Source organism: Wyeomyia smithii, chromosome 2 (assembly GCF_029784165.1).
Source record: "Wyeomyia smithii strain HCP4-BCI-WySm-NY-G18 chromosome 2, ASM2978416v1, whole genome shotgun sequence".
NCBI lineage: Eukaryota > Metazoa > Arthropoda > Insecta > Diptera > Culicidae > Wyeomyia > Wyeomyia smithii.
Window position 1 is genome coordinate 29,707,011 of NC_073695.1, and position 13,001 is coordinate 29,720,011.

At 39.0% G+C, this 13,001-nt stretch overlaps 2 protein-coding genes across 6 annotated transcripts in view; one reads left to right on the forward strand and one right to left on the reverse strand.

Annotated features, from left to right (window-relative positions):
- LOC129724189 (uncharacterized) overlaps positions 1-7,409 on the forward strand; it is a 37,854-nt gene extending 30,445 nt beyond the window's left edge. Inside the window, exons 3-6 of one of the 5 annotated variants that reach the window (XM_055678877.1) lie at positions 4,015-4,168; positions 4,229-4,578; positions 6,377-6,576; positions 6,649-6,789. In XM_055678877.1, coding sequence (XP_055534852.1) covers positions 4,015-4,168; positions 4,229-4,578; positions 6,377-6,576; positions 6,649-6,666 — 722 coding nt within the window. In that variant the 3' untranslated portion in view covers positions 6,667-6,789. Of the gene's footprint in view, positions 1-4,014; positions 4,169-4,228; positions 4,579-6,376; positions 6,577-6,648 lie in introns of all 5 variants that reach the window. The other 4 variants (XM_055678874.1, XM_055678875.1, XM_055678876.1 and 1 more) reach the window with 4 other exon arrangements.
- Positions 7,036-9,731, reverse strand: LOC129724188 (zinc finger protein 90-like). The gene is made up of 3 exons (XM_055678873.1): positions 9,429-9,731; positions 8,174-9,376; positions 7,036-8,120 (listed from the first exon to the last, which is right to left on the reverse strand). The coding sequence occupies exons 1-3, from the start codon at positions 9,582-9,584 to the stop codon at positions 7,563-7,565; spliced, it is 1,917 nt and encodes a 638-aa protein (XP_055534848.1). The 5' UTR covers positions 9,585-9,731; the 3' UTR covers positions 7,036-7,562.
- Positions 9,732-13,001: the final 3,270 nt, after the last annotated feature.

Below are 13,001 nucleotides of genomic sequence, written 5' to 3' on the forward strand. Positions count from 1 at the left end.
TTTAGAAATTGCCCATTTGGAATTCGGGGAGCTCCGTAGTCGCAAGGTTACAGAGTCCGCCTTGGTAAGCGGATGGTCGTGGGTTCGAATCTTAGTAGAATCAGGCCATTTGGTTGCCAAAGGACTTTAGTTTCTCAGGCTTCCCACCAAGTACCTTTCCTTCAATCTGAATTCTTCAGGTGTGAGTAACGTATGAAAATTCTCTCCAGGGAATTGTAATTAGGCGATATTGTTAGGAGGGAAAGAGGACCGGTATAGTAGAGTAGTAAGCTCGAAACGGAAAGGTAAAACTTACACACAAGCACGGATATAAATGATAAGCGTATCACTTACTTCAATAGTGATATTGCCAATAATATGAAGTGCGGAGTACAGAAAACACTTGGGCAATATTACAATAGATCTAATCTCTGGTCGCAGTGATTTTGCTCAGTTAATAAAAGTTTTCTGCAAAGTTCGAAATCGTTTTTATGCTTAGTCTCTTCCAACTTCGGAACAAATTACAGCAAAATTTGGAATTAATTTCTGCTTTGCCAGTTTCTGACCTTTTGGTACGTTTATCAAACCTTTTAGGCTGAATTTTGATGGGATTTTTTTTATTTATGGCCTTTCTGGTCTAGCCATAATTTTGAGCTGAATCTGAAATTATTTTTGTTATTCGTTTTCTGACATTTTCTATGCTTAATCACTAAATAAACCACAGAAACAAACGTCTTTCCATTTTTCTTTGTAACAAAATGTCCACGTGGACAAAAAGAAGGGGATGGGGGAAGGGGGTCTTATCAATGTCCACGCTTGTCCACGAGGGAGGACTAGAAGGGTCTAAAATGACGATTTTTCGTTCCACGTTGAATGTGAACGGCCCCTAAGGCTGAGCGACCGAGTAGAAGAGAGAAAATAAGAAATAGAGAGAGAAAGATAAAAAAAGAGAAAGAGAAATGGAAAAGAGAAAAGAAAAAAAATGAAAGGAAAAGAAAACAAAGAGGAATCAAAAGCGACCCCAGAGGAATAGAGAGAGAAGTGTTATGGTTGATATGGAAAAGATTGAGACTTAATTTAGGGAAAAAGAGAGGAACTAACAGAGAGATGAAAAGAGCTTTTTTTATTCAATTGTTTGCTGAACGTATAATTCTTTCACATTTACGATTTTCGACATACCTCGCAATGCAACGAAATATCAATTTTCGAACTCAACCAGTCCTCACTGAGGACTCCTCAGTATCTTCTAAGACACCATAACAACAAGAGCTAATATTGAATCCCGAACAAGATCGGGTAATCATTTCTGCATAGTCGGACAGCCATCAATGTTCAGCTAATCTTTTGTAGTTTTCATGAAAAGAAATAGATTAAAAAAAAACCAATTTTAAAAATAAACTTTTCTTTTTTTTAACTTATACTAAATAAATCTTTTCTTAGAATGTTTACTTTTTTGGAAAACCAAAATATTATCTATAACTTTGCCGAAAATGGCACACCTATCAAACGACCCGTTTTGGATTTGAACATGTATGTCATCATCAATACCTTCTTACATAGAGCATTTTCGCTAAAAACCGTCCCATTGGTGACACGAGGTCGTTCCAACATGATATTATTGTGTCTAAATGATTTTTTTTCCGTGTTAAGTATTTTATCACTGCGACCAATTTTTTGATCTTTTGTGACATGTCTAAACGATTGAAAGTAGTGAAAAAATGAGAAAACCACTTTGGTTAGTTCATTATGAAGGACTCCTCGAACACCAATGGTTTTAGAAAGTATTGTATTTTGAGCAATCCTTGATCCTTTTTATGGATCCATTCCTCTCGAATTTGTCATTAAACCCTCTACAAACAGCACTTCATTTTAAAGAAGAATGATAAAGCTTTCATTTGACGTAGAAGACAAACGTCCGCCATCTTGGATCTCGTCGTCATCTGGAATTTTATCAGAAAAACGTGTTTTTGAGCAAGTTCGTAACCACCAATTTTAAATTTGACACCATCATTAGATAGGTAAGAAAAAAAGCTTCAAGATGCATTCATGAAATTAAGTGAGCAACGAGTTTACTTTGTCATTAAAATCACCCATCGAAATCGAGCTTCAAACAAATAAATTGACCTGATCTGTTGAAAATCGTGCCCCGCATGTCAAACCCCGCTCGTCTCATAACACCCTCTAGCGCGACGTCAAAAAGCTTCAAATGACAATTGATTCCAACCGAACCGAATGACAATTCCCATTCCCACCGATAAATATATAATTAATGTACAAAAGAAATATAAATATGTAATAATAAATAATTAGTTTTTAAGGAAAAATTACGTTTAGGAGCGTACAGTAAGGTCGCTTTCTACGCGGTTTTTTTTACTCAAAAACGGTACAAGATATCAACCTCATTTCACTCACGTTTTCCGTTTTAGGCCACAAGTGATCATATATCAGTTTTCAAAAAAATTTACAATGTTTGGTGTAAATAATCAAAATTTAAGATTTTGAATTTTGGTCTCTAGATTTGCCACTATCATATCAAACGAGATTTTAACGTTTTAGGACGGTTTTCTTTGTTATATTTGCAACTCAAAAAAGTCGTTTTTTACGCGGGCCCATATAAATTTGGAACGCATCCCCCGCGTAAAAAAGGACCTTAGTGTACTTCAAAAACTACTCATGTCTTTCTTGATTTGATTGAAAATACTGGTCAACACAGGTTTTGTTCTAGAGTTCAAGCTGGAGAAAAGAAAGATTATAGCATTCTAACCATTCCTATGCATTCTAATTCCCCTAGCCAGCTTAAAAAGTGCGTCGAAAAGCCGCAGAGTATATGCTGGCCGGGTTCATCGTTTCTCTGTTTGTCAACAAAAAGAAACTTCAATGAAGTCTTCAGTGATTCCAACGAATTCGCCAGAGCTCTGGGGCAATTTTTTATTTGCTCTCGTTAATCTTGTCAATACCAAACTTATTTTGCGAAAGAAAATCATAATTAGATCAAAATTGTAAAATATGTAAAACCAAAAAAAGCTTGAGCTTTCCTGTGTTTTTTTTTCTAATTTTTCAAGTACAGCCATGTTCAACGAGATCTGGTTTCTTGGTTAATAAATGAATGATAGCGGGAAAAAATAAAATATGATAAGACTACTTTGAGTTGAATAAAACAAAATTTGATGAGTTCAAATGATTACTAAAACAGTCAATTCAATATAATAGTTTTCTGAAAAACAATAAAACTCCGCAAAAATACATCGACAATCAACGTAACTGCAACGGATCCGTAATCTATTTCAGACTCCCAGCAAAGCCCACAAAGTCCGCATACGTGCAGACAGCTTGCTCCAGTTACTTACTTACTACGTACCATTAGCAAACATACATTTACCGACTTCATTCCGTGAAAACGTTTGTCAGCGTGGCAATTATTGCATAAAAAAAACACCGCCTCGCAGTTGGCAGCCCACAGATGTGTTCGTAAGCCCAACTTTTGCGGCGGCTGCATCCCATAAAACTGAGGCGATATGCTGAAGTGAAAAGCAACCGAAACGGTCAAGTTCAAGTCCGTGTTCGCTATTTATGATACCCCATTGCAGCACCCCCTGTTTTTTGCTTTGGTTAGGCGCAACAAGTAACCTCACTCACATGCGATAATCTGCACGTAATCGCGCAATTAGACCGAACTGTAAAAACAAGTTTCTTTGCGTTGCACTCGCATTCAGACAGGCCAGTAAAAGTGGTTAAAATGTGTCATCCTGGGTAGCCGGAAGAGGGACCTGTTCTTGTTCGGCCGACAATGTCGGTTAGCCACTTGAAAGGGAATACTTGCTGACCTGAAATATATTCCTGTTTAGTTTCGTTCGGTTCAATTCCTATCTAATGATAAGTTTTCACTAACTGGCGAGATCTGTCACCAGGGAAATCTAGCAAATCAGATCACACCGGGTGCATTTTGCATGAAACAAGCACTGCAATAACAGTTAAGTTAGTTGGCGCGTACTTTTACTGATATTTTTCTATCGTCGATTTCACCTCCATTTCCAGATGAAGCCGATAAGGAAGCACTGCAGCGCGCGGAAAACCGTGGCTTGACGGGAGACGGCAAGAAACCACTGAAGGTTATCCCATCCAACTTGATCAATCAAATCGAGAATGGTCTCGGAACGATTACGGACTTCGTGTCGGAAGGCGTAGACGGGTATGTCGGAACACGCTTATAGGACATTAGAAAATAGTTTCCTAACCATTTTCGCTTCAGTGTGGCGACGAGTAAAAAGCAGAAATCCGATGACGAAGTGGCTCGCCCGAAAAAGCACCTGCACCACATCCTGAAACTAGGTAACACCGGAACGAATGGCACCAACGGTCTAGCACGTTCCGCGGTCGGGTTCGACGATGAGTTGACCGATGGTTTGGTGGATTATGGATTTGACGACGGGCCGGAGAAGGCTTACGGTAGAGGCAAGCAAGTTGGTGGCCCGGATTCAGGTTACGGTGTTGAAAGTAGTCATGACCTTGGAGCTACAGGTGGGTTCGAGTCCGAGGAGTCAGACGCCGAGAGAGAAGTCGGTCGCTATGACGATGGCGAGAGAGGCGGCGGAGGATTCCGTACGGTTCACACTTTTGTTATGAGAACAATTTGTTGTTTCCCCTTCTTTATATGTTGTATTCTTCAAAATTCAATACCCCCCACAGACATTTTTTTTTGCATCCCAAATAGGTCTGGTTTAGTTTAAATTACACCCGCACCGAAAACACACAAAATTTAACCGTTTTAGACAGCTGATGACTGTCTACAAAGTTGACTTCAACTATAGATTTTTTTTTTTGCCAATCGAAACCAATCGTACCCACCATGGTTGTTCAGAAAACTTATTGCGTCCTCGAATCGGTAACAGACTAAGCTCCAAGTGGCTACACACATTAGAAACCATTGATCCCGGATGTAGAATTGAGTGCATGCAAGACGAAACCTCGTTCCATCTCATTTGTAGAAATCCACCGTTCCATTCAGGGTTTCTGCTCAGTTGATACGTGACACTTGGCATGAGAATTGAGAAAAAGAAGCTTTCTCCTAGTAATTTTAACAAGTAGTTGTATAGTATTGATATAGAGTTGTGAAAATCTTTGATTTTTTACACAAATTTCGAATAAAAAAAATAGTCCGTGAAAATTTTCAAATCTATGAAAGGGTTTACAGGACTTTCGAAACTTCGTAGCTTCCGCAGCCATCTTCTGCAACGAATTCCAATCAGCTGAACAAAGTAGAGATATCGTTTTAATTTGATGATTTTCAATCCAGTAGATGCGCTAGTAAATAAACTTTGAAAATCTAACTTGAAAAAAAAAATAATAACAACAAATTGTAGCATGTATCAGGTCCATACTTACTGCGATGTTAACTTGCTTTTAGTAGAGAGATAGTTCAGCCTCAGCAAACAGTTTTGTTAAGTTATAGCTTTGGCTTTAGCTGAGCCAAAATCCGCTTAATAATATTTGAATAAGCAGCAAATCAGCAAAATTGTCTGTTGGGGTATATCAGTAACAATACAACTAGACTAACAGACCAACGTCGTATGTTTGAATCCCGACGTTGTGTAAATGATATATGGTGAGACAGAAGGCAGAGACATTTTTAATGAAACGATAACCAGAGAATTAGTAAGAAAATAACTGAGCATTGGAACAACCAACAAAATAGCTATATGTTATGGGTCTACTCAGAATAGTTCAGCTTAGTTGTTTGAAGATTATGCGAACGTGCTGTTATACGTTTACTTAACGTTTCAAAAAATGTTATTTTATTCAACCAGAATATTACAGAACACTCAGCTAAACGTCACGATACATTTGAGCAGGAACCCTTACATATAAGGCATGATTTAGATGAGAAAAAAAGCCACCTTCAGCTTGCAAACTTGCCTCTTAATGTGTGTTTTTTTGTTGTTGTAGATCGATTGTTATGTTTTTGCATGACACATTTTTATTGCTTATCACTGATTTCATGCCATAAAAAATTAAACTCATTTTGAACATTCATGCAAAAAATCAAAGTCATTGGAAAATCATGTTTTATATGAGATTTAACTTAGTTTGAAATACTAACATTAGACTGATTTGTTCTTTTTATAACAGAGTATGCATCAAATGCACTTGTGTTTCGTAATTTTGCATTCACAAATCGTGTAACATTCATTCAATAATCACAATAGTTTGATGCTTACGTTTGCTTGTTCTAACCAAATAACAAAGTGTTCCAAAATCCGTCGTAGTTTACGCTAAAATAATTAACCAAAATGTGACTAATCGTAAATCTTCAAATTTTACGATTTAATAACATTGATCTTTTTTCTTTTTCCTATAAATTTAATAATCATAACATAAAAATACTAAAAACAAACAACAGGCAAACGGAAGGGAAAGAAGAGGAAGACCTACATCAAGCTGTTCATGCTGGGAGCAGCACTGAAGGGAAAGATCGAGCTCCTGCTGAAGATCCTCTCGTTCCACCTGCAGCTTAAATTCTTCGCCATCGCCGCCATCGGTTTGCTGATCAACATCGCCCGTTTCTGGTTCGACATCAAGAAGCAGCCACAGCCACAAAAAGTACCAATCAAATAGTCCCAATCCCCCTAAACGGCCAAAGTGCCAGCGACTAGTTGATCCATTCTACTACAGGAAATCTATTACAGGTAATCTACTACGAGCACGCCCAGCATCAGCATCATTACGACGACCATGGCGACGAATGGAATGGCGGTTATTGGAAGCGCTCGCTTCATGGGCTTCGTGACGATGATAATGGCTACTATTCCCAGGACCGAAACGATCGTCTGGAGGATGAATATCCCCACCATCGACCGGTTCAGTACGCCCCGGTTCCCAACAGTCCCAACCACTACCCGTACGATCCGCACAACTTGGCGTACCATCAGCAGCGGCCATACGCGTAAGACGGCGATCGCCGTCCCTAGTGGAGCTCTCTGTCGCTCGTTTCGGCATCTCGAGACGGCCGAAACCTGGCGGAGCAACCCGGAGCAAGCGGGTTCGCTACAGCCCAAAACAAGCAATTTTTCATCCAAACATCCTTGTGTCATTCACTCATCCTTACCATCATTCGTATGTACAAATTTAATAAAGCCAGTCGCAATCGTTATAGCACAGTTCAACCAAATACGGCGCGGTTGAGTGAGAAAAAACGCGTTGTAGTTCTTTGTTGTCATAGCTTTAGTTTACCAGGAGCGCAATCCGCAGGCACTTCCGGTAAACTATTTGTTGTAATAATTTATTTATTTATATATTTAATAATTTATTTATTGTGTATTTATTTGAATGAAATGATTTAGGCTGGCTTTAGCTGCGAAAGAAAGTATTGTTATGAAATTTTCAATTATAATAGAATGAATTTCTTGATTAAAAATAAATCTCTAAAAAACATAGCCCCAATGGTTTCCTTATCCATTAATCCAGCAAGTGTAGTACAAGATGAGTATACCTAGAAATACTTACTACTTGTTTTAGTGGGTTACCCGTTCACGACGACTTCACAGGGCAGTCATCAGTTTACACTTTGTAGCTTTTTTTGTTTTCGATTATGTCTCTTCAGTTAAAATATATTCCGAGTCCATCTGCATATCGTCTTCATCTTCTACCAAGTACTCTTCCTCGCCCATTTCACTCACCTGTATCGACGGTTCACTAGACCGCCTCTTGGTCGAAACTACAGCAGCAGCACTCTTCAACTTATGCGTCTTTTTACAACTAACGTTATGCTGTTTGCGTTCCGCTACAGATTGGAAAATTTCCGCGCACCTCCGACAACGTATCAGCCGTTGTCTCCGATTAGCCCGCATTTGTCCGATCAACTGTCCACTTTTCGGCTTAACCCGCACGTTCGAATGCACCCCATGTTCCTTAATCATGTGACGATTGTAGTGTACATGAAACTTAAAATCTCTTCCACAACATATATAGTCTTGTCGGTAGCTAATGCAAAGATGCTGCTCGAATGACGGGCTGTCCTCGAAAGCGATAAGACACACGCCACATTCCAACGGTTTTGGTGCGGCGTGATGACCTTTATGTTTCTCAAGAGCCGACTCGCCATTGAATGATCGCAGACAGATGTCACAGTAAAAGTAGGATTGAACCTGAAAAAGTAAAACTTCGTACAATGGAGAATAATAACCAATATTGCACTAACATTATGTTCCCGCTCCATGTGCATCCTCAGTTTGTCCTTCCGTCCGTACGACATCTCACAGCGTTCGCAGTGGAACCGCACTTCCTGGTGGACGGTAGCGACATGTCGCCTCAGATGATGTACCGTTTTAAAAGCGAAATCGCATGTACTGCACTTAAAGTTACGAGCCTCCACGTGAGACTCCAGATGCTGTTTGAGCAGCTTATTATTTTTGAACACTGCTCCACACTTGGAACACTCACAGATTTTTCCAGCAGTGTGAATCGATGTGATGTGATTTCGCATTTCCGTCTTGGTGTAGAACGGTGAAGAACAGTATTGGCACTGAAACTGCGGTATTCCTGCATGACGCGCCAGGTGAACCTCCAGCGAATATTTGTGCTTCAACGATGCTCCACAAATATCGCAGACATGTTGCTTGTGAACGCCTTCTTTGAGATGCTTGTCATACTGCTGCTGATCAGGGAACGCTTTCAAGCACGACGGATTAGAACAATGAATTCCATCCATATGGTCGTACAGTACATGGCGTCTACGATGGGCATTAAGTGCTTCTTGATGACGAGTTTTAAAGCAACATTTATCACAATTCAAGGCACTCGGTCTTCGAACAGGTATTGCATCTCCAGAACAATGTTCCACCTGTTCATCTTGAGTAGCAATATCTAATGTTGTATCATCAGCCAAGTCGTCCGCATCATCAGATCTATTGTAAACCATGTCCTCATCATCTGGTGGCAGTTCTTGCAATGAAATGGGTGACGTTCTAGCTATCTCTTTTTTTACCTCTTCCGATATTTCAGTACAAGAACCCATAAAATCCTTCTCATTTTTGTTACATTCAAGAATCTCCACATTACATAGCTGTTCATGTGATCCTCCATCCTCCTGCTCTTCTTCTGCATCGATTTCGATTTTTACAATCGGAAGTGAAGCTATTCTGTAGTGTGAATATTCCTCAAGTATATCTTCCACTTGTAGTACATCTCGATTACAGATATCCAGGTCTTTAAACAAAACCTCTAAAGATTCACCATGCTCTTGAAACAACTGCTTTAGGGGTTCAGTTTTGCCCAGTTTGACCTCAACGAAAGCCAACAGAAATCGATGAATCTGCTGAATTTTGTGTTTGTACTTGCAGAAAAAATCGAACACTTCCAAACACATAGCACATACCTCAGATGGAAAATAGTGGACTGCGCTCTGCAAAACTTAGTCTATACTATTGAACTTTGATTAAACAATCAACACTTACCGCTGGTATTTTGAACGTTAGTTCCTCCAACAAATCTACCATTTTTGTATTGTACGGGGGACGTTCGGTTTCTATCGAAATAAGTTCGTCCGGGTGCTTCGATTGTAGACAGAGCCGACAGACTTCCGGGAAAGTGGATAAATTGAACGCTGCCATGACACCTACTGAATTGTTTTGTTAGTGGTTTTGAACGTTATAAATTACAAGCTTTAAACGGCATTAGCGTAAGAAATTTTGAACAAAACTGTATGCAACAAATTAACTGCGGTTATATGTTTTTGTTTACAAATATTGAAAACTTCACAAACGATGTGCACGCTAACTAATCTATAGTCTTTTGTGAAGGTAAAATTACTCAATGCAGAAATGAAAAGACATCACAGAATAGAGGCTTTTAAGGGCATCCTTAACGTTGCGCTTCTATACCCCGTTTGGCAGCGCTCTATCATCACTACATACCGTACCGGTCGCTGCTAAACGCGCTAGAGAAATAGTAGCCGAGCATCCGGGAAGCATCGCACTCTCAAATTTAGCAGCCCGATAACAGCGCTGCTAAAGGTTTATGCTAGATGAAACGTCAAACTGAGACGATAGCAACGGCCGGTGTGAAAACGGGTGAGTGAGCAAAATAGCCATGCTGTACACAGTCGCCATAACAACACAAATGGTACCGCACTGTTTAGGATGCCCTAAACAAGACGATAACAAGAGATGAATTTACCATTTTTTTCCCCAAATTAATCATGGCTTCAAAATTTTATTGAAATTGCTTACACAAAATGTCTTACTCATTGAAAATGCACATTGTACTAAGAACGAACAACGAGTCCTTATTTATCTATAGCCATATTTATTTGGAAATAAGTCAATAGGATGTTTTAGAGGTTTGTATGAATTTAATTTTTTTTTTATGAAAAATGGCAAAGAAAATATATATTCCACTGACTTTTTTTATTTTAAACAGCAGAACTGTTTAAAAAATCGATTTCGAATTTTACCATTTTTTTATTTTTTTATTTTTAGGACAAACCCTGCCGTCAAGAAATCACACAGGGATGCCAAGTCATTTTCCAAAAGTCTTCACTTCCCATAAAAAATGTATTTACACATAAGAAATGTGTAATCACGGTTTCCATTGAAAGCAGCAAAAATTCCACTTAATACATTAAATCGGGTGCGGTTTATCCACCGACTATTAGGCTTCCACTTCTTCACACTAGGTCTAATGTCTTCGAAATTAGGACATGTCCTCACATTTGGCATCCCTGTCATAACACGTGAACCAGGGTTTCCCTACTTTTGGCACAGACCATTGGTGATCCATACAGATGAACCAGGGTTATTTTTTCCACAAGACCATTTTGAACGGTGAAATGATTTCACGAAGATAGGGAAGTTTAAAAATCTATTGATTTGTAATCTAGTGATAAAATATATGGGATTTACTTTCCAGTAACAAGGCTAATCTTTTTTTTTACTTGAAAAAAATCGACTTTCTGGGACTTACAAATTTTTGAGCTGCGGCCGGTGGAACGTAAGAGAAAAATATACCTTCGAATTTCGTTTAGTGGTAGGGCTCAAAAGTTTCCTCTTGTCGAAAAATATTCTCATACAAAATTCAGCTCAATCGACTTTCCGGGACTTAATTTTTTTGAGCTGGAAAACTCGCTCATTTCACTTGTCCTATTCTTTATTTCACTTCACTGTCAATCTCACTTCACGGAGGTGATTTTTGTCACCTCACTTGAGGTGGAATCGGGAATAGGTCTCAAAAAGTGAAGTGAGCGTGAAAGTGAAATATATTTCACCGTGAAGTGACTCCCGTAATAAGCACCAGGGTTATATTTTCCATAGAAGCAGAAATATCATTTTGTGCTCTACCAGGGTTATATTTTCCAGAAGCAGAAGTGTCATTTTATGTGCACTACTTGCCAGTTAGTGAAAATTTGAAAATAAGTAAATTTTTCAATTTAAAAATCAAAGAAAATTCGTAGAGATTTAATAGCGAATATCTTTATTCAACGGGGTTAGTGCCAACTTTCGAGTGGAATAAAAAAACGATTTCGATCTACGATCTAAAACCTTGCGTTGGTGTACGTGAGACCATGCGCGGTGTAAGCATAATGCTGTCAAAACACTTTTTCCGTATATCCGAACATTTATCAACTACGTCGATGGCAAAATTCGCCACCCGACTCCTGCTTGTTCTCGATGGCTTACTGAAGATTGTGATTAAAGCACTTTCGAACTCGAAATCGGAATCCAAATCTAAATCTGATTCCATTAGATCCATAACAAACAATTATTTCTCGTTTGCGTTTTATGATTTAACTGCACAGAGCAACGAATCACATTTTTCTTTTGTTGATGATGCTAAAAAATAATGGCTGAACTTCCGGATTTCGGGAAGGATCGCGTGCACGAATTTGAAAACCCAATGCCAGCGCTGCACAAGGTTCTCGATCGATGAAATTTCAAAAGAATACGATAGCAACGACCAGTGTCAAAAGGGAGTGAGTGAGCAAAAAACACTAAGGTCGCTTTCTACGCAGTTTTTTACGCGGATTCCGGAATTTACGCGTTTTTTTAAGCGGATTCCGGAATTTACGCGGTTTTTCACGCGGATTTCGGAATTTACGCGTTTTTTTACGCGGATTCCGGAATTTACGCGGTTTTTTACGCGGATTCCGGAATTTACGCGTTTTTTTACGCGGATTCCGGAATTTACGCGGATTCCGAAATTTACGCGGTTTTTTTACGCGGCACGTATCCCTCGCGAAAAAAGCGACTTTAGTGTAACCGCACTGAACACACAGCGCAGTATTAAGCATGCTCCAACAGGGGGCACTTGTGGCTGTCAAACTCCATACATTTTCCATCTACCACTCATTGATTCTGGTACCAACTTTTTGGTTGGTTTGCCCTAAAACAAGTGTAATAGAGTAAACGTCCCATTTTGTCGGTAGACTTATTCTTGAGTGTCGTTTTAGATGAACAAAAAAACAAGAGCTCAACATTTGTTTTCAGTACAATGTGCACTTTCAATGAATAAGATAAGTTTTGTAAGCATTTGAAATGAAATATTACCGCCGTGATGAATTTATGATTAGTAGGCAAAATGTTAACGTTTTTAGGCCCCTGTGCTCCAAGCTACAGACGGTGTTATGAACAGATACGCAAACAGTGAGGTCGAAAACTCCAAGTGAACCGTCGAATCGAGGCTCCAAGTGTGCAATATAAACAAACTCATGCGTGTTACTTTTCGTACAGAATGTGTGTTGCGATCAGTTTAATTTCTGTGAATCACGTGCAATTATGGTTCCAACGAAAAATGTGTTCGTCATGCTCATGTTATGAGTGATGCATTGGAAATTATTATAATTGTATGAACAAGCACTGAAACTCAGTAATATATCCTTACAATGTTTCGAAATTCCATTACACTTTCTAGTGCGTATGAAAAGTCATGCGAAAATAAATGTGGTTGCCAGAATTGTTTAAAATAAAATATTAGCAAAGGGTTGCCATATTTACTGCTTTTCTCTTTGCGTATCTCTTTATAACACAGTCTCT

What these genes read in the sequence shown, in the direction of transcription:
- LOC129724188 (XM_055678873.1), bottom strand. Translation starts at nt 9,584, where the DNA reads ATGGCAGCGTTCAATTTATCCACTTTCCCGGAAGTCTGTCGGCTCTGT. An exon ending in TAACGTTCAAAATACCAGCG is followed by an intron (nt 9,377 to 9,428) that starts GTAAGTGTTGAT and finishes TAAGTTTTGCAG; the next exon opens with AGCGCAGTCCACTATTTTCC. An exon ending in ACATGGAGCGGGAACATAAT is followed by an intron (nt 8,121 to 8,173) that starts GTTAGTGCAATA and finishes TTACTTTTTCAG; the next exon opens with GTTCAATCCTACTTTTACTG.